Source organism: Populus nigra, chromosome 11 (assembly GCF_951802175.1).
Source record: "Populus nigra chromosome 11, ddPopNigr1.1, whole genome shotgun sequence".
Classification (NCBI taxonomy): Eukaryota; Viridiplantae; Streptophyta; class Magnoliopsida; order Malpighiales; family Salicaceae; genus Populus; species Populus nigra.
In genome coordinates, this window is record NC_084862.1 from 111,332 (window position 1) to 133,517 (window position 22,186).

Genomic DNA, 22,186 nt, shown 5'->3' on the forward strand with positions numbered 1-22,186 from the left:
TAACAAGCAAGGGAAGTCACACGACTCACACCAACCCACAGCTCGTGCTGCAGTGCACATGTACGTCCTTTTGTTTTGTTTGGTCTCATTTTTAAGCATTTCTTTTTGGTCGCCTGCATTGAATTTGCCTGGTCCTACCCTAACCTAACAGTCATCCCTCTCCTCTCAACACTATAAATAGTTACAGTTTCCAACTGCCTGTTTCTTCCTCCCCTCCCCCTCCGATTTCCCTTCGGGTTTAATTTTTTCCTTCCCCTTCACTTTTCCCTGTTGCTAAAAGCTAAAGGCTGGCTTCCCTACTTCCTTTTGTTTGAGAAATTAAGTATAAGGTAGATACTATTTACTTCTTTCAGGAAAAGAAAGAACAGATCTGTCTGTCTGTCTGTGTAGATGTGTCAGAGATCATGAGAGGTGATGGAGAAGAGTCAGAAAGAAGAAAGGCCAATAAGTTCTGGTAACTATTAAGACCCAAACTATTTATTATATAGTACCAATCCAAAGAGATAGATTTAAGGAAAAAAAAAAAGAAACAATGTGGAGCAGATTGTGGTCCTCCTCTGCCTCTGGGGTTTTGAAGCGCACCCTATTGGCGGCCAACAAATCCCTTTCAACATCACCGCGATGCGTCACCAGGACTATTGCTTCCTCTGCCTATTCTTTTTGTTTTTCTGGTAGAGGAGGAGGAGCTGCTGCTGCAACACCATTTTGCAGCAAAATCACATCCTTTTGTTTTTCTTCCATGATCGATGCTGATGCTAATGATAATGATTCTTCACCCTCCTCTAATAATAGTAACAGTGATAGTAATAAAAATGTTTTGATAACATGTGCGGAGGCGAAGAGGCTGATGAGACTGGTGAATGTGGAGGCTCTAAAGATGAAGCTTGGCATGGAAACCAAGGAAATTATCCCATACTCAGACCTCCTTGAAGCCTGCCAAAGCATGGGTATTGCCAGATCTTATGATGAAGCCGTTACTTTTGCTCGTGTCCTTGACGATGCTGGTGTCGTCTTTCTCTTCGGTGACAAAGTCTATCTTCATCCTGATAAGGTAGGTAGCCACTAGCCATACCTCTTCTTCTACCCTTCTTCCTTTATTTATACCTTTATATGTTTTTCATTGCTAATGTTTGCATTCAATCAATTGCCTGCTAGTCTACTTTTCGGGTGGATTGGGGTGGTGGTGGTGGGGCAGACTCCCACTGCGTAGAGAGACACCGCATCTTCTCTTCTTCCACCCCCCCCCCCCCAATCTTTCTTTTCACTGTTTTTATTAATCTGATTGTGGAATTCCCATCATTTATTTCGCTTTCCTTTATCAAGGGATTTTCAAGTTCCAGCGCTCATCACAATTATATAGTAGAAAAGTTACTATCAATTCTTCTCTCTACCTTCCCATATCGCTTATTTCTATCTACCTATATTTTCTCTACTGTCCGAGCTTATGCTTCTTCTATTTGTTTCTCTCCTTTCATTCAGTACCTTTTCAAATTTCATCTCTATTACTAGTAATATAATATTAGCTGAGAAAAGGGATGTAAATGCTCTATTAATTTTCTTGCTTTTCATCAAAATGTAATTTTGAGAAGCAGATCTACTTCTTTCTTTGCTTATTGGAATGACAATCGGGGATATTCACAATCCTCTCTGTGTATAGGGTGCAGCAAAGGAAGTCAGAAGAATGATAAACATGTAGATTTTATTTATTCACTAACCGTTTATGCATTTGGCAGCGAGTTTGTCTGCTAATATTCATTATAATTTGCTTTTGCTTGTGTCTTGGTACCTCATATGCAGAAGCACACTAATTTTGACTTCTAAAGATAGCATGTCTTGTTGTCATTGGGCACCCAACTTAAATCAGGCTGAAGCAACGAGATCTTTATTTTGTGTTTTCACTTGTTTATCTATACAATGCCATTGGTACAGATTTAGAAAGTGCATGAATTTGCATTTAAACAAGACGAGGGATTTAAACTGTTTCTTTTTTATTTTCCCTAGCCCTTGGATATTAATCTTCCTGACTACAGATTGGTTGTGCCTTGATAATATTCTATGTTGCAGGTGGTATATCTGATTAGAAGAGCAGTGCCGCTTGCTCTAACTCCTGAGGACGACCCTGCAAGAGAGGAGCTAAAGATACTTCAGGGGAAGAAAGAAGAAATTGATGTGCTGGCAAATAAGCAGGTTCGCCGCATCCTTTATAGTGGGTTGTGTTTAGCTTTATTACAGGTTGGGTTGTTTTTCCGGCTAACATTTTGGGAATTTTCATGGGATGTAATGGAACCAATAGCTTTTTTTGGCACAACCGGTAGCATAGTCATAGGTTATGCATACTTCCTGATCACTGCAAGAGATCCAACTTACCAAGACCTGATGAAGAGGCTATTTCTCTCAAGGCAAAGGAAGTTGTTCAAGAAGCTGAATTTTGATGTTGAGAGATTTAAGGAGCTACAACTTAAATTGAAATCACCTCCGGATGCCACTGCCTCTATTAAAAAACGTGCAGGGATGGAACTGGAACTGGATGATGCAATACACAAGCAATAACCTCTTGTTTTGTTTTGAAAGGTTAGAATCCAAGTGGGGTTTTCATGAGAATCTGTCCCACTAACCAGCTTGGTCCTTCCTGCCTTACCAAATGATTAACATCGTTCTTCTTTTGAGAAAATATATTTGCTGATTTGTCGAAGTTTTCTCGTTTTTTGATTGTGATAGGTGGCATTCCTGCAGCTTCTTATTCCAAGAGAATGCTATGACAAACAATTACTGTTATTAATAGTGCTGGATAATTGGTGTATTTTTTGTTGGACAGCTTGTAATGCTGAAAGCATTAATGCCCATGCCCTTCTTTGAATTTACTATCTGATTCCACGATGATATAGGCCTGCTGAAATTTGAACTCGACAGTAGTTTATTGATGATTATTTCTTGTAATTACCCATCATGCAAGTATGTAGTTTGCAGCTCGTTTACCTCGCAAATGATTGGCATTTGGCAAGTACCTATTTTATTGCTCTCTTTTCCCTTTGTCTGTACGGATTAAGTTATGTTTTTCTTCTCTCTTTTTTTCTCTCTTCTCTTTGCAAAAGCATATACAGGTCATTCTCCTTGAATATTTTGAAGTCACTTGCAAGGCTACTTAGTAGATCAATCACCAATTCCTCTTTGGACCCATTGAAATGCTCCAAAATATGTCAGTAAAACCTGCAACATATCTACGTATCGAATTGCCATGTAACGAAAATATGAAGGACAACATATCTAAATCCCTTCATCAATTAATGCAGAGAGCTGGATCTGCTCTTGCCTTCATCATAGCTCTCAAGCCAATCCAGTATAGAACAACTCTCTGTAGCCTCTGATGCAGTGGAGCTTCAGGTATATCTACCTTTTGACGTTACCTTCGGGAAAGTAGATTTGCATTATGGATAGAGCGAACCATAATGAAGATAAGATTCTTACAGCAAGAGAGGCCTTTCCTTCATTATAATCTAAGCAGCAATGAAGATAAGATTCTCTTCTTTCACTCCTATAAATAGTAGTAGATTTCATGTCCTGAGCATGAAAAAATAAGGATCCAAAGTCTATTAAAAAAAAATTATGTCGTATTTTTATACTATAAGATACAAATCTGGTATTAAAATATCCAGTTTTTTCTAAAAAAATCCAAAAAAATTTTCAAAACTTTTAAATTAATTTTCCTTTGCAAAAAACAAAACAAAAAAAATATTTTGTTTTCATACATACAGCCAAATCCTAAATAGTTTTCCAAGCACAGTTTCAAAAAAAATTTTGTATTTTTCTCATATTTTAAAATGCAAAATGAATATCATAACCAGTTTATGATTATTTATTAGGATTTGATCAAAATATCAAAAACTCTTTACTAATTTTTTTTTAGGATCTAGATGTAGACTTTAATATTTGTGGGGTGTAAAACTATATAATAGAATGCATCCTTAGGTATTAAAGATACAAGGTGTAAAATAAACACGATGTTAAAATTTACTCTAGAATGGTTATGATTAAATCCGATGAGATAGAGACTCTTTCATAAAGAGAGATCTGTCTTAGACTTTAGAAAAAAACCAACGAATAGAAACCCGATCTAGAAAAACAATCAAACAGCAATGCGGCTTACCTTAGGTAGGGTGCACTGAAGGTGATATGTTTTTTCCTTGCACAACCAATCTCTTACCTAGACTCTCGCAAACCATAAATTCCTCTAGTAACCATAATATTAAGTGACAACTCTTGAACCTTAATCATAATCTTATAATTAAACTCAAACTCATTTCTTTTCCCAACAACATTACCTTCTCATGAGGCATCAAAAGGTCACCAGCAGCCCAATGTCACCCCTATGACAGCGTGCTTGGTATAACAACCTAGAACCAAACTCTATTAAAGGTTTCAGTGACCTATGTATAAAGCTAGTAGCACGTTTTAGCACTAGCATACCCACCAAGAAAACCTCTACAAAGCTTTTCAGTGTAGCCTGACAAGAGAGCGAGTCAACGCAAGCATATTTAAGGAGATTTAATACGGAGATGCTTAAGGTGGAAGAATTAATTGAGCCAGTAGCCTTAGAAGCCTTAAAAAGAAGAGTAAAGGAACATGTCATTTGAAGAAAACTTTATATTTTACTAGATAGAAGCTTGTCTAAAGTAAAGCAATTATGGAAAATCATATATTGGTTGAAGAGGTCAGTTTACTTCGACATGAACCTCCTTGTATCTACAAGGACAACCAACATCAATGATTTTTCAAGTGAAGTAATTAGGATACCTGAATAGCCTCTCTCATACTTGTTAGTCAAATCACCTTAGGATGTATAATCCTTGAAAAGAATGTAAGTTTCTTAAATATGAATGACTTATTCAAAATGACTTTTCATTTACTCCAAATGATCCCTTAGGATGATAACCCCATTAATCTCCAAGGGATAGATGTGATCTTCCCGGTGTTATATGCATCAATCTCCATTGGATAGATCATAGATGTGATCTTCTCAATAGTATATGCACCACTCTTCAAGGGATAGATGTGATCTCTTTAAAGCTATGTGCACTATCGCACGTGCCCGCGCGACGTTCGATGGCAATTTTCATCGTTGATTTGATTGATTCTTGGAAGTCATCACCTAGTATTTGGTTCAGGGTCACTAGGAAACCCGAGTGTATTGGTCTTGTCAAAGATTCAAGGGTAAGGGATTAGTTGTGGCTTGGAAAGGTATTAACACTCCTAACTCACTCTACTTGAGGTAAGCTGCTTCATGGTTTAATGTGATTTAAAGGTTTTGAAAGTTATCTTGTCAATGACTTCTTAAAAAAAGAAGAAAAGTTCTCGTAAGGAGATCCTTATCTTATTGGGTAAAGAAAACCTAATTGTTCTAGCATCAATAAAAACAAAACAAACTTTTATATTTAATATCAAGAGTATGTCTTACGTATAAGATTGTAATCCTGGATACCAAAAGAAAACAAAATATTTTTTTGGTATTTTTTAAAATATAGATCAAATTCTCAAGACTTTAATAAACTAATTATTAAATCCCAAAATACATGCAAAAATATATTTTTAATTTTTCATGTGAAATACAATATGATTTTCTTTATATTTTTAAGACACTTGGTCATATGCAAATCAAAACATTTAATTGCTTTTTTTTATTCTTTTTTTATTCTTTTTAGATTTATCATAAAAAAAACATGTATACAAAAAATAATAACAAAGATACCCACTCAAACACTCTCTTTTTTACTATGTTTAAGCATACACTCATTACATGTTTACAAATTAATCAAAATTCAAAATAACCAAAACACATTAAACAATTTTAAATTTACAAAATGAACCCCCAAAAATCCAGGAACAGTGTTGAAAGCCCTCTGAATTTGCAGAAACAGTAGTGGTGCGTTGCTCCACAAGCCACCGCCACTAGCAGTGCGTGGGTTCACGCGCCGTTGCCGATGAAGGCAACAAAACCGGTGGATCAGGAACGTCTTTTTCTTCTTTATCTTCCTACGTCGGCGGTGAGGGTCACCGTCACCTGCAACAAGGGAAAAAACACACAAAAAATAGTTGATTTTAATTTTTTCTTTTTGTTCAGATATGTTCTCAGATTTGTTTATATGTTCTAGTTTGTTGTTCTTTCCTTCTTCTTCAAGCAGCAGATCTAGCAGTTGTGGAAGTAGCGCCGAAGGCCAGTCTGTGGAGCTGGAGCTAAAGGAAACAAAAAAAAACATTGCTGAGAGGAAAGCTTCGGTGTTGATGGAGATTAAAAGAGAGCGAGGACTACTACTGTGTTTGGTTTGGAGATGAAAGGAGCAGTTGTGGGTCTATTGGCAATTTGGATTTTTCAGTCCTCTCATGTTTACGTTCGTCTGGTCTTCTTTTTGTGTCCTCGTTTGTCCTTGGCTCAAGACCCCTGTGTTATTTGTTGTTGGTGTTCATTCATCCTTTGTCTTCTAGTTCCCCAGATGCCGGTACTTGCTAAAGATATGGGCCTGGAGTTACTATTGGAGGTAAAATTGAGGGCGTGTTGAAGGACTACAACGGTTTGCTTTTCTATTTTATTTTTTTTTACTTTTGTTCCTTCCCCCTCTGTTTTTTTCAATTCTTCTCCTGTTTTTCCCCTTTTCTCTCTCATGTTCTCTGTGTTTTCCTTCTCTTTTTTCTTGATCGTGGCCTTTTCTAAGGCTAGAGAATGCCATGTAGTGATAACGGTCGACTTGGTAACGGAATGCAGAGGGATAGTAGCCGTGAAACTTGCCTCATAACTGAAGCAATTTAGTGCTTTTACTGTTGAAACGTCTCCACTGCCTTTACTGCCGAAACAGTTGCTGAGGAAGAAGGCAATGAATAATTATCTAGGAAACAACTTCGTTTTCCAATTCAATTGGCTATTTTGAATTTGGTCCTTGGGGTTTCATAATTTTGTAATCAAGCCCGTGGATAAATTGTAATTGGACCCCTGGATTTTAGCACCATTTACAGCATAGTCCTTGTTCTTTCTGAAATATTTAATTCAGTCCTCAATTTCTTTAAACTTTGGTATCATCTTCTCACTACTATTATTTTTTTATTTTCTTCTATATGCATCAATCTCAAGGGATAGATATGGTCTCCCTGGTGTTATATTCATCACTGTCTAGGGGATAGATGTGATCTCTCAAGTGTTATATGCTCCACTCTCTGAGGGATAAATGTGATCTCCCTAGTGTTACATGCACTAATCTTCAAGGGGTGAATGGATCTCCCCAGTGATATATGGTATGTGACCTTCAGGAGGAAAGAGAACATTAAGGAAGGCCAACAATAATGAAATGTAGAAATATATAGTGTTATGATCTAATGTCCGCTGGGTACACAAATGCCTTTCGCTTTTATCTTAAAGGATGACGAGACGCTTATTGGTCAATTGTCACTTGCACCTCTCTTAAGCCTTTAGATGCAAAATCATATGTTAAAGGCTTGGGTGGGGCAATTAAGGAGTTAACTTTTTATTAAGCTTTTGTTTGATTATTTAAAACATATGGATTTGGAAAATATGTCAGATTCAAGACATCTGAACTTGGCAGTCAGTCAAATGGAAAGTGGCATGGGTCTGGTATATTTGTCAAACCCAAAGCACTTGAACTTGGCAGTTAGCCAAGTCCAAGAAACATGGGTTTGGCACACATGTCAGCCCTGCGACGCTTAGACTTTATAGTTAGTCACGAATTGGCAGTCAACCAAGTCCAAGGTCACGTGGGTGTGGAAAACATGTCAAACCCAAGACACCTGGACTTGACGATTAGCCAAGTCCAAGGTAACGACCATCCATTGGCATGTCCAAGGAAATGACCAATCCCTCTTGGGTTTAAACCTCATGGAAGAACTCAATCTTTATAGGTTTAGCTACATTTGACATCTTAAACTCTAGTTCTCTTTACATATTTTTAGGTGTATAAAAGTCATCCAAGAGCCCACAATATCCCATCAAACATTAATATACATATAAGGGATATTTATCCATCATTAAATATTATTAGAATAATTACACTGCAGGCCCTTCTTTTCACAAAAGAACAAAACTCATAGGCTATAAATACACCATGAGACTTTTAAAATAAAGGTTCACAATCTCCAACTTTTTACTGTATTTATATTTTCAGAGCATTTATCTATAGAATATTCTTGTATTTTTTTTTTCAAAAAAATACTTATTTAAACATCGAAAAGTTCCCCACCTCCACTAAAAATGATTTTTTTGTAGGTATTAGCAACGAGTAGTTTTGGCCAACTAAAAACTAAGTATAAGCTATCAACTATCTTAGTTAGAAAAAATAAAAAATTATTAAAATTAATTAATTAACTGATTATCTAACTCAAAAATTCTATTTTAGACTAGTGGGATTTTTCGTACATTTGATTCTTTGTTCACCACGTACTGCATATCTGTAAAAAAGCGATAGGAACAGTTGCTCAGATGGCAAATTCCTTGTTAACTAAGCTGTTCTTAGGGGATTTGTAGCCTTCAAAGAAATATGAACCTACGGGGCAGTCCCTAAGCTTTTAGCAAGCTTGGTTCTCTCATCCAAAAGTTCTCTCATCCAAAAGGGTTCTTTTGGATTTACTCCGATGCATAAAGATATAGACTTTAATCAATTACATTTAACTGATCAATTATGACAAACAGACGTAGGAGGGGAGAGGAACGAAGAACAGCACTCCATGGGAGTTTTCTAGTTTGTAAATTTGCACTCTAGAAAATGAAAGATCACAATCTATCTTACAAATTTATGTATCTCTAACAGTCTCCATCAGATGTCCTGTAAGTAGCAAGTACTAACTAAAACTGGCAACTAAACTTTATTATTTCAAAGAAACGTCAACAGACAGTATAATATAAAAATTTATAGACGAAATGTGTTTCAATGAAAGAAATGAACTACAAATACAAACATGAAGTGAATAACTAATGATCGTTTGCGATAAGCAACATGAATATATTGTTTTCAATACTGAAATTGATGCAATGTTATGAAAGCTAGAACTGAAGCTTTTTATTTTCTGCTGTAAATGGGCTTTAACCCAGATTCTTCTTAAGAGTTTTCCCCCAGAGAAAAAGTTATATAAAACTTATTATCGTTGGTTGTTGGTTTCCATATAGCAGTGTCTTCCTCCAACTGGTTTGGATAAAAGCATACGCATAAAGTTACTCGTATGCTGACTAAATGCTCTGAGCAAGCAGCAGGCTTCCTAAAATCATTATTGGAAAGTATATGCTAGGACTTGAGCGACAGGAGACATACTCTGCTACAAGTCTTCAAGGGAGCCATGAAATATCCAGAAGCCCACTACAAAAAAGACGTTCTGTCCATTACCCCGAGTGATGGTGATTATCCTTTTTAAACTGCTCGCTTTCAGAAGCTTCTTCCAACTCCCAGTTAAATTACTAGAACACAAAATTCTATTTTTAAACGAATATATGCGACTATGTAGTTGAAACCAAGCCACAATCATTAGAAAACACATCAATACATGTCAAAAATTATTTGCACCAGCCAACCATAAATGATGATTGCTCCTTTCTGAATGACAATTACTGAATTGTCAAGTGCAAATATTCATTGCTTTAGATACCGTGAAAAATTAATTGGTAAGCCAGTGATTTCCACCACTTTGATGAACTACTGTGTCTGAAATTTAATGCCTTGCAGACGCAGCCTTCTCCATTTATTAATAATATGAATTGATGCACATGCTTGTCTAATGACAGCTTGACCGCAAAACAAAAGGGAAAATAAATTATACACATGGTATCATCATTCCTGGAATACCTTAAAAATAAAAGATGTTAACGTAGACCAAGTTGTGTAATGTAAGAAAACGCATTCATAACATCTACTAGTTATTTTCCCTTTAAAACCTGCAATTCAAATCAGGTTTTAACTAAGACTCAAATGTTCGAACCAATGCATTGGATAGTAAACGAAACTATAGGTTTCAACTTCCTTCTTTTAACAAGTCTCTATTGATGGATCATCTACAAGAAAAGCAGTCTGTAATCATCTGCCTCTTGAGCCATCTCCTCCATGCTTCTGTCACTCCTTTCCTTGTCTAAATCCAGCTTCTGCTTTAATTCCTTTTCCTTCTCATCAATCTAAATGACACACACAGAATTATTTGTTACACTCATTTTGGAGCATATAGATCAGGTTCAGGCACAAATAATGAAGGATGTTCTACAACTTACTGCATCATATATCTCATCATTCTTCTCAAAGTCGCCACCTTTCCTTGGGATGATGTGAATATGAACATGAGGCACAGTCTGTCCTGCCTGCGGCCCATCCTAAAGCACCAACAAACTTCAAGTGGTTAGTGTTCAAACACCCAGAGCATGCTTTGATCACCTAGTGGCTGTGATAACAAGCAAGAACACTCATCCTATGTTCTAACACAAAAAAAGAAGAGATAGCATGAGTTTATGAGGAGCTTTCTTACTTGGATAGCAAATGTGAGTGAGGTTGCACTGTGAAATCTCTCGAGCTGACTGCCAACCTTCTTTGCCGTGAACCACAAATCACTGGTCTCATCAGCAGTTAGATCAACAAAGCGCTTCACTTCACGCCTTGGGCAGACAAGCACATGTACAAAAAGTCAAGCCAACAAAATCGAACACTCAAGGTGTATTATGCATAATAAATTGAATCAAATTATACATCATCACGAAATTTGACCAACATTCTAAGGGCATACTACCATTCATGAAATGACCAGCACATGAGATACTTTCAGCTATGTTACATTGTCTTACAATGTCTTTGTATAAATGCTGAATGCATATGCAAATTGTAAGTGCTTTCAGTCTTGTGGACATACTGGTACTAATGGCATGCACTTCAGTCAGTTCACACATGTACAATAGTCAAACTCTTGCTTATACACTTTGTTCAAGAGGCTGTGCGCATCAAATCCAATTCTTATATGCTCAAAAGGATCAGCATTAGTGCCCAAGCCAGGCCAAGGTAAACAGATATTGAAACATAAATTAAACTAAGCCAGAGAATGAATCTACTGATTGCTCTCTCCTTTTTTTCCCTGGTGATCCTAATGGTCATTTGGACAGGGTCAGTTTGCCAGTAAACAGACAATTCATAAAGTTTTCTAAACTCCAAAATATATGTGCACGATGTTACTGCGATTTACATGCATAGACTCACAAAGGGTTTTCCTATTGTTCAAGCTTTTTGAGTTGTACTACAGGAGCATAATAGCATATCTGTCCATAATTTCATTGATGCACAACGCAAATAAAAACATGTTGCGTTGATTCAGCACTGCTTATTTCTCAAACAGTTCACCCAGGAGAATTTCATGAGAAAAAATTTGATGCTGTGCAGATAAATCCCAACAAATCATTCAAACTTTTGACTGAAAAAGGATATGACCTGCAAAGGAAAAGTGACATGAATCAAAATGAGAAGAGAGTTCAGTTATAGCAAGAATACAGAAAAGCAAAATAAATCAAATAGAGCATACACAATTGTGCACATTTGATGGATATCTATTTGCTTATTGGTGAAACCTTTTCCGATGATATTATTAGGTGAATCTGGATCTTTAATTGCTTTCAGTCTTCCTTGTTCAATTGGACTATTAATAACTCATTTTCCAGTGATGCTAATTAGTTCAACTTGTTATTGACCAAAGGAGGAAAAAAATCCACTGTAGTTTGTTAATACAGATATAAAATTACTTTGCACCAACTAAAAAGCACAAAATTAAAGGAAAGCAAAACACAAGAGAGCATGATGTCTTTAACAATAATCACGAAAAGATGCTCAGTATCTGTAATGGTAATTTTTCATTTTCCTTGAATTCAGACAACAATTTTAATGTGAATTTAATGAATACTCTTTTTCATTCCAAGATTAAAACTTTATAAATCACATGAAATGAAAAATAAAAACAGAACTAAAATAAATAAAAATAACAAAAGATTGGGAGCTTCAAGAAATCTCACTTTTTCATTTTCAAAAAAGAATTGAGTTCATACTTGATATAATAACAAAACTCATAAAGTCCCTCCCAGCAGGTTAGGAGTCTTTTTTCCACACATTCTCGGTTCTCAACCAAAAGCAGCTAGAAGCACTCTAAATAGTTTGACTTTACATAAAAACAAAGCAACATAATTAATCCCGAAAGAAAATTATATTGCAATCTTAATCTTAATAAAAATTGAGGCACTAAAAACTATAGAAATGTGATCTATAAAAACTCCTATTATGAAATGCAATCAGCACATCACCAAAAAGACAAAAACAGATGAACACATAAAAGAAACATACTTTTTCAAAAATATTTACCAACATCATGGTTTAATCACCCTACTTTCCAAATATTTGATAGCTAAACATAGCAAAATTTCCTATCTGAGAATTTAAATAAGTGCATTGTCCCAAAAGATTAGTAATTGACTCCTTAATCAACACTAAACAAAGCTAAAATTGATTAAAAAGCAACAAATTCAAACATGGACGTAAAAGAGACACAAGAACATGCAAAATCAAACAAGTTTTTGCATTTTAAGCTCAGTTAAAAACTACTTTGAGATAGTAAATTCTTGTATAATATATAATTAACAAAAAAAATTGCATTCTTGAGGTTGACTCAAAACCAAAATTAAACCACAAATGAAACAATTCATAAGCTTTTCAGTTTAGTTATTAATTAAACTCCTTCAGGAATGCAATTTTGGCTTGCTAGGATACAAACATTATACTCCCAAGATTTTTCTTTAATCATAACCAACTTATCAGCAAGGAGGGGACAAAGGGGCAAATCTCAAAATTACCATCCAACTATAAAGTTAGTCTTAACTTAACTTCTATCCATTTTACGACTTTTCATCCAAATTGTACTTCTTCTTTTTTTTTTGGTAAAAAAAGGACTGTTAAACTCAACATTTTCCTTTGAGTGATTATAACAGAAGCCCATATTGAGAAATCAAAATAGTATGATGGTAAAATTGATACAAAAAAAATAAAGTTTGGGTACAAAATTGAGACTACTATATTTGAGGTTCCAAAAAAAACAGCCCTAAGTGTACACTATAGAAAGCAAATGAAAATGGAAAAGGGAAAAAGGTGCGAAGTGGAGGGGAGTGGAATAGAGAACAAACCCGGTAGAAGGGGACGGAGGTTGACCATAGCATATGAAAGATGGGTGGCGTAGAACACTTCTTTTTGGTCTATTTTGTAAGGCCCGAACTGATAGCTTTCCGTCGCCGTCGACATCTAGTCAGGGAGTATGAGGATGATTAAAATCATAAATCATAAATAAATAAATGGTAAGAATAAGAGAAGAAGGGTTTTCTTCGTTTTACCTTGGTGGTGTTGATGGTGGTGGAAATAGGTCTGAATCCCTTTGAGGAAGAATAATCCTGGGGACGAAGAAGAGGAAGAAGGCAGCTGTCAATGGTAATGCTATGAGCGAAAGCGAGAGAGGGCAGCAGCACTTGCGCCGCCTTTATCATTATTTTTCTCTATTAATAAATAAATCACTTTTCATTTTTGAGAGAGGCTTTCGATTCCAGGGAAAAAGCCAAGTGACCAATCTGGCCTTGGTCGGATTCATAGCATGTTAGTAACATGTTTCGAGTTCGAACTGGGAGGAGACTCGACCTTGTCATGTCCCCCGGATGAGGTGCATGTAAGTCCCTCGACTGTTTCCTGATGGTTATTTTAATCCCTTTTCTGTTTTTACCCAATTACATGGAAAAAACCGTTTTATTAGCTAAATAACTTGTACTTTTTGCACTCAATCTCATACATAATTATATTTTAAATTTTAGTTTTATAAAAATTAAAATAACCTATTTTTCATTCATATCACCTGTTTTTCATTTATTTTACATATAAAATTTATCTCACAACAGTTTTAATCAAATATATATATTTTAAACCTACTTTTTAAAGACCACAATTAAAAATATTTTTTAAAATCACAACCACAAGAACTATTATATTGCCAAATACACTCTAAATACTATATGATGGGTTAGTTTTCTAAAAACCTCTCACATATAAAGATCATCACACGAAAGCCTAAACCTAAAATTGGGTTATGATTTCTCCACACTCAATCTTGTATTTGCGTCGGAGTACGCTCACGCCCAACTCTGAGTTGGGTCACAGTAACGTCTACCTCCACCTTAAAGTTGGGTCACGACGAGTCCACGTTCAACTTTATATTGGACCTGGATGCGTCTGCGCCCAACTTTAAGTTGGGTCAAGACAAGTCCATGCCCAACTTCAGTTGGGTTAAGGCATATTGGCGCTGAAGTATTTCCAAGAAGTCTTTCCACTGACCCGGTTAGGCAGCAGGCATGCGTGAATCAACTGACGTGTGCACTGCACAATGCGAAGGTAATTAATTACCTTCACACTGTTTTGTAAAGCTAATTTTGAAACAAAGCAAAGGAAGAAGGCTTTACCTGGCGAAGACGAAGACAAAGATAATGGTTCTAGCACCGGCTAGAGAATACTCTCCTCTTCCTCTTCCTTTCAATCTCTCCTCCCTTGGTTCTTGTGTTTTTCATTTTGGGTTCTCTCCTCTGTTTTCTCTTCCATCGTCCCTCTGCTTTTTTTCTTTTTACTCTTTGTTCTTCCTTCCCCTATACGATGTGTATTCTTTGGGCTTTTATAAATGTCCCATCTTACTCCTTATCTTCTTCTGATAAGCATGAGATTTCAGGAGTTTGTGTTTTGGGCAAATCAAGACACCAACAGTTCCGCCATCTCTGGACTGTTAGTGATGGTTTCCTTGACATTGTTGGCATGTCGTGACGGTGAAGGACATGAAAATTGACTGAGAAGCTGGTAATGAAAGTCGTGGGCACTTCAAGGTGTATGGTGGTCTGATCGGCATTGTTTCTTTATCGCATTGAGCTTCCTCTGTTTTCAAAGGGAAAAAGACGAAGAATGGAAATGAAAAAGTGGCGTCGTTTCTAACTGGGATGACCATTTCTCTATTTGGTCCTTGAAGTTTTCAAAAATTTTCATTTAAGCCCCTTATCTTTTAATTTCAAATTTTAACCCCTTTAAAATTAGATTAAAAAGCAAGTGGGTCAAAATTGAGTTATAACAACTTTGATTGGGAGGAGAAGTTGAAAGAACAATCCTCTAAGGAAGGACTGGAAGTACCATTACATCATTGACATGAGGCTTACTTACTGGAACCTTACCAACTACATTCTTGCTAGTAGAAGTTATGGGGGTGGCTGGAACACACCCTGAAGATTTAACAATAGACTCTCTAGGAACACCATCCCTCATAGTAAGGGCCCGATGAGTGGGTACATGGTTGTATGGAGCTTGAGAAATAAGAACTTGACTTAACAACTCTCGGATAATGATGTCCCTACTAGGAAGTGCTCCACTAGACAAGCCCATTCATCTTCTCAAAGGAATGAGTAGAGGGATGTCCTTTTTGTTAGAATCCTTCTTTTCAGGAAGATGGAGCCCCAGTGACACCCTTATCTTTTTCTTTTATAGGAGCTCCAACCTCCTCCCCTGACTCTTCACTTAAGTCAAGCTTAACTGTTCTAGACTCCTCTACTGTACTATTATTGGAAGAATTCTGCAACTCCTCACACTTTAAAATGGTCAATAGAAGTTTGCCCTTAAAGGGTGACTTGCCCAGGCCTCCCAGAGCTTTTTGTGGTAATGGTCAAAAAGCGCTCTACATAACAAGGAAATAGTCAAAAACACAATTTGACAATTCCAAGACAAGAAAAACTATGGGTAGATTCCTATATGAGGGTTTGTTCTTATATTTTCCTAGGGCCATATCCCCAACCTTACAGCGACATTGTAATTCTATTAACCCATCATAGATGGTTTGCAAAACACTATCTAATGGCTCTATTTTATTGGCGTTCTTCTAGGGATACCTCTAAAAAAGAGGACACCCCCAAATCTTCCTCCACTCTTGCCTCACATACATCCCTATATATCTCACCTTAACCTATTTAGACTTCTAATTTCTCTTGCATTGGGGCTTATCGGTGAAAAAATTAGCTACAAGGCTATTGGGTTTCAAACCTATAGACTGAAACCAGAGTATTTTGCAGTCTCCCCCCTCAAAGGTCGTCATGTTAAAGCAAAGTTTAAAGGTTGGTAGAAAGGGTGCTATTTAGAGAGTGAAGGTAAAGAACTCTGTAAAAGTAGCCATCCAGGTTCATCCGCTGGGATGAATCTGGCTAGATGTCACGTCATACTTAAATAAAACCTTGCTTACAAACCCATCCAAGGGAAAACAAAACCCGATCTCATAAATCATTATGGGGATCATACTCTCCCACAGAAGTGAAGAAAATAGAAAGAAGAGAGAAGAAATATCAATATTTAATGCAAACAAAAATCTCTTTCATCGTTAGATGAGTACACACCTGGCAACCATCCATCAAGGAAGTGCCCCCTACATGTCTCATTACCCCATGACGCCTCAATTACAGATCTTGGCATTTAATGCAATCACAACCATAAAGGTCTTCTATTATTATAAGGAGTGTAAAAGACCTCCTGACTAAGGTTACAACTCAACTAAGGTTAATCAAAAACTTCTTTTAGTCCTTTAAATCTCCTCATTCTTCTAAAATAAGCAGACTTAGCGGGCTACTGATGGGTCATGGTTTTCTAAAAACCTCTAACATTTAAAGACCATTACATGAAAGCCTAAACCTAAAATTGGGTTATGATTTCTCCACGCCTAAAATTGTATTAGGCCGAAGTACACTCGCGTCCACCTCTAAGTTGGGCCACGATGCGTCCACGCCTACCTTTAAGCTGGGTCAGGACGTGTCCACACCCAACTTTAGTTAGGCTGAGGCATATTCGTGCCCAACTCCTCTTAGATTCAACGTACAGCTGAACCCAATTCCTCTTGGGTTTAACGTATAGCTAAAAAGTGACCCCACTCTAAGCCTCCCCTAAAGATATCCATTCAAGAGGAGGTTAATATAGTCTGAAAGTGAAGGTCATAGAATACATTACGAATGATCTGCAAGGATCTTTAGGAATAATTCCTTCTAGAATATTCCCTGTGATTTTTATAGCCTCATCACTATGTATTCATGTTTTGGTTTCTTTCAAGAACCTTGATATGATTATATAAACCTTAAATCTTTTATAAGTATTTTTACACAGGCAGTAAGGAAAATAATATTACGAGTGCAAGGGTTAATACTTGAATGGCTTAGTTAAGAGTTGATTTTAGTCTGGATAAATGAACAACGGTTTAAAGATATCCCTCTTGATTTATTTATTTTATAAAAAATAAAGAGAGAGAGAGAGAGAGAGAGAGAGAGAGTGCGTTATGAAAATGGTCATATATATAGCTATAACAAGTTGAAGTTGAGCTCATCTTAGATACAAGAGTAATTGTTGATGGTGTGATTAGTACTTAAAAGTGCATTTTTATCAAGGTTTTATATCATCATTTTGCACTTGAAGTATCAATAACTCCTTAACTAAAGCATGTTTTATAATAACATATCTAATTATATAAGATACCTTTAATTTATGGTAAATGTTCATCTTAAATGCAGGCCTATCACATAAATGAAAGAATTGATTGATGAGTTGAAGTACTGAAATTGAAAGGACAAAGAGATGGCCAAACTTAGAAAAGAGATGCTAGTGTAGTCCAAACTGGAACACTGTTCAGTAATTAGGTCATATCTAGAGTTGTAGATCTTGGATTTAGGTCCATTTTATATGGATGGAAAGATACGACATAGGCCTACAACTTTCATTGGAGTTCAAGATTTAAAAAAACATTTTTCAAGTCCAAATTGTAGCAACAACGGAGAAGTCTGAATCTGTCCTGCAGCCCAGACACTATTCAGTGTTTAGCCCATATCTTGACTTCTAGAAGTCCAAATGACCTCATCTTTTTTTTCCTGGAAAGTTGAGACAATTGTCTAGAACCTTTATGGGAGAATCTATTCAAATCCTGATGTTATAAATGATGTTTTTGGCAGACAAGAAGATAAGAATTATCACCAAGTCAAGATGTGGTCACCCACTCATCAATTAGTCAACAAATCAATAGTTCCAAACTTTGTCCTATAAAAGGAGGCATTTGCCATGTATTTAGGCATCTTGGTGTTTAGATCAAGATCATGCTCTTGCTCTCTCTTTTGTAATACTTAAGTTTTGTTTATATTAATCTCTTGTTTATGCCTTTCATTTCCTTTTCTTTACTTAGTTAACTTCTTTCTCATTTATATTCTTATCTTGTTTATTTATGTTTCTTTCTTTCATTATGTTTAACTAAGTTAATTATGTCAAGGTGAAAAGGGTACACCAATGGTGTAAGAATAAGTATAATATAAACTTAACATGAACCTTAATGTTGGATACTAACATGCTTTGTATTTGTTATCTTGTTCACTTTTAATACTTTGCTTGTTAAATGGTTAATCTAGATTTATGTTGTATAACACTTGGTACAGCAAATACTTGGCACTTTCATAGCCCATATTGTATGGTATAACCGACACCTGAGTTATGAAAGGAACTTGATTTGTTGTTAACATAAGTTATAATCATAAATGCCTGACAACATTTACAAGTATTAGCATTATTCGAATAAGATAGCTAATGTAATCATGTTAACAATTTATAATCTGATTGGAACCTCTTTGTGTGTGGTTTCCAATTGAATAATAAGAGTTTATACTATACTTGTTTGAAATACCATTAGTGGATCCTCTAACCTTGACATTTGTTGTTATCATTGTTTAATCCTTACATTAATCTTCCATCTCAAAGTTCTCATCAACTTCTTCTTCATCATCTTTATTATTATCATTATTAATAGTATTATTGGTATTACTACTACTACTACTACTACTACTACTATTGTCATTGTTATTGTTGTTTCTATTGTTGTTGTATTATTGTTGTTTATAATTTATACAATTAACCTCTCTGTGGTTCGAACCCGGTCTTGCCGGGTTATTTATTACTTCGACACTCCTACATTTGGGAAAAGACATCAATCTTTTGGTCGTATCATGGTGAAAAAACTGTATTATAAGCATGTAAATCAGATATGAAGATTTCTTTAAGGGGTTGGATTACCTCTTGAAATTGTTCTACAGTTGTTTCAAGGACTAGTGTAGCAAAAGAAGAGCATGCTCAAGGGAGAGCAATCTCGTCAGCATCATTGTAATCAAATATATAGGGCAAATCCATCATTGATAGAGTGGAAGTAGTGATCCTGTCAAGTGATGGACATGGTTGAATATCTTATAAGCACATGGGGCAAATCCATCATTGACAGACTCATCAAACTTCACTTCATAAAAGTGAAAGCAAACATGAAATTATATACACGAATATTATCTCTAAATTTTAAACTCCCATGGCCATTCCTTGCATTAAGAAGTTTGTTAAGATATTAAGGTGTATGTTGAACTTGTGGAAATTATTAAGATAGGAAAAGAATTTCTAAATCAACAAGGATTCTTGGATAAAAAAGGATTTATGTTTAGATTTTTTTAAAATTAGTTTATTAAATACTTGTTTAACAACTATTTAGAATCCTTATTACTTTAGATTATATTAATTTGATCTTATCTTAATCTTATAAACTCTATATTTATAATAGCCATATATGCATAATTTATATAAATAAAAGAAGGGAGGTACAAAATTCTTTATGTGTTTAAGTTTTTAAGAGTAAGGCAATAAGAAAGATTCATACGTAGTTGTAGCAACGACAAAACTCTCTTCACGATAGAGAAAATCACAGCAACCTTTATTGACGAGTCATACCTCTTCCATGCAAAGGAAAAATATACACGTAACAACAACAATTTCAAAATGCAACATAAAAACACAACAACAAAAGTTTCAAAATGCAACAACATTAGCACATCAACATCTCTTTTTATGATAGAAGGTCAACCTCTAAAATGCACCAATGATAGCACATCGGAGACTCCTTTCATGACAACAAATCATCAACCAAAACATAGTAGCAAGAGTAATCAAAACACAGTAGATTCTCTCTTTAATTATAATAGAAGCAATTCCAACGCAACAAATTGCTTCCAAAAAGTTTGCTCCACCTATTATTCCTCATTTTCATGGTCATTATGATTATGAAAGCATGTTAATAGTGTTAGAGAATAATATAAATTATATTTTTGGACCTCACTTAACAACTTAAGCTATTGGGTTGAGATGGTTCTTTGACATGGTATCAAAGCCTTGATAAGCAAGCGGTCACGAGTTCAAATCTCACCATCTCTATTTATTTGATAAAAATTAAGCACAATGTAGTGTGGGCCTATGCAAGTTTCAAGCCTAAAAGGCTTTCACTTGAGGGGGTGTGTTAAAGAATAATATAAATCATATCTTAGGACCTCACATAACAGCTTAAGTTATTAACTTGTTAGGTGAGGTCTCAAGATATGATTGTTAAGGTATTAGGTGAGGTCCCAAGATATAATTATATTATTCTCTAATAAATAAATAAATAACTTTTTAAGGTTCAAGGAGTATTGGCAAATTGTTTATGAAGGAATAGTTGAATCACCAACTGGAACAACAATAACATATGCGTAAAAAATAAAGATAGAAGGGCAAAGATCGAAGGATTTAAAAGCAAAAAATAGCTTAGGATTAATATAAGAGAGTTGGTCATAGATTATTTTTCTTAAGCAAAAAATGAATCAACAAGACAAGAAGGTGCAAGCTTTACAAGCGTCATCTAATAATTGTTTTTTTACCTCATATAGAGGTAGTCGAGGAAAAGGAAAAAGTATGAGAAATAGTAATGGTAGATTCTCAAATAAAACATTTGCAAATAAACATATCCTTTCAATTCTCAGAGAAGGTGAAGAGGTTATGACAACAATCATTCAAGAGTTTACAAGCCATAAATAATAGACAAATCAAAAGTTAAATTCTTCGGGTATCATAAGTATATACGCATATTGAAATGTTATTTTTTATATGGATACCTAAAAAAATTTTGTTATTATTCATGATGTTATTTTTTATGAAAACAAATACTATTTATAGAGCAATAATGGTGCTAAAAAAATATTTCAGTGGATTTAGATAGAGATAATGATGAGAAAATGAACAAGTATGTGAATGATGCACCATAACCAATAGATGATCAAAGCACACATGTAACCTTAGCAAATGATGAACAATGATCACAACATATTAGAAAAAGACTTGCATAGATGAATGATTATGAGAAAACTAGAATTGATCAATCTAATGATCTATTTACTCATTTTATGCTATTCTTGTATTGCGATCCTATAACTTTTAAAGATGTTGTAAGAGAATCAAAGTGATGAAAGACTATGGATGATGAAATTGATTTCATTAAAAGAAATAATGTGGAGTTTACAAAGCTTAAAAAGTATAAAAAACCATAGGCATTAAATTAGTGTTCAAGAAAAAGTCGAAGGAGAATGGTAAAGTCAAAAAATATAAAGCACATCTAGTAGCTAAAGGTTATAAGCAAGAGTATGGTATCGATTACAAAGAAGATTTTGCTTTGGTTGCAAGGCAAGACACAATTAGATTGATTATTACTTTAGCAACTCAAAATTCATAATTTATCTTCCAGTTGGATATGAAATCAGCTTTTTCATATGGAGACCTACAAGAACAAGGATTTATTGATTAACCTCCTGGATATGTGAAATTACATGATGAACATAAGGTATATGAATTGAAAAAGGCTCTATATAGTCTAAATTCAGCTCTAAAAACCTGGTACAATCATATTAATGCTTGTTTTTTTAAATGAAGGTTTTAAAAGATGTCAATATAAACATAAAATTTTCATTAAAATTAAAGATGGAGAAAATATGTTTTTTGTATGCTTATATGTAGATGATTTTATTTACACTCGTAATGATATGGTTATTTAAAAAAAAAAGGTCCGTGATGACAGAGATGATATGTCCATCTTAGAAAGTTACATTACTTTATCACCTTTGAAATGGTTCAATCTAATGCTAGAATTTTTATTTCTTAAAAGAACTACTATATTTTATTTATATGTCTTATATTTTATGTCATAGACATAATTTATGTAATGTTTTTTTTTAAATATAGCTCGATTTTAGTTTATTACTAGCTATGTGACT

The 22,186-nt window shown here is 35.0% G+C and overlaps 2 protein-coding genes across 3 annotated transcripts; one reads left to right on the forward strand and one right to left on the reverse strand.

The window, feature by feature from the left end:
• Positions 1-79: 79 nt before the first annotated feature.
• On the forward strand, positions 80-2,861 carry LOC133706187 (calcium uniporter protein 6, mitochondrial-like). Of its 2 annotated transcripts, none has more exons than XM_062131665.1 (3): positions 80-1,051; positions 2,065-2,187; positions 2,294-2,431. In XM_062131665.1, exons 1-3 carry the CDS (start codon positions 533-535, stop codon positions 2,318-2,320), a joined length of 669 nt encoding a protein of 222 aa, XP_061987649.1. In that variant the 5' UTR covers positions 80-532; the 3' UTR covers positions 2,321-2,431. The 2 variants fall into 2 exon arrangements, with proteins under 2 accessions (XP_061987649.1, XP_061987648.1); XM_062131664.1 differs by adding an exon at positions 2,719-2,861 and having other exon boundaries at positions 88-1,051; positions 2,065-2,571.
• A 6,917-nt stretch (positions 2,862-9,778) lies between these two features.
• Positions 9,779-13,614, reverse strand: LOC133668788 (bifunctional bis(5'-adenosyl)-triphosphatase/adenylylsulfatase FHIT-like). The gene is made up of 5 exons (XM_062088796.1): positions 13,382-13,614; positions 13,176-13,292; positions 10,498-10,644; positions 10,247-10,345; positions 9,779-10,153 (listed from the first exon to the last, which is right to left on the reverse strand). Exons 1-5 carry the CDS (start codon positions 13,529-13,531, stop codon positions 10,037-10,039), a joined length of 630 nt encoding a protein of 209 aa, XP_061944780.1. The 5' UTR covers positions 13,532-13,614; the 3' UTR covers positions 9,779-10,036.
• Positions 13,615-22,186: the final 8,572 nt, after the last annotated feature.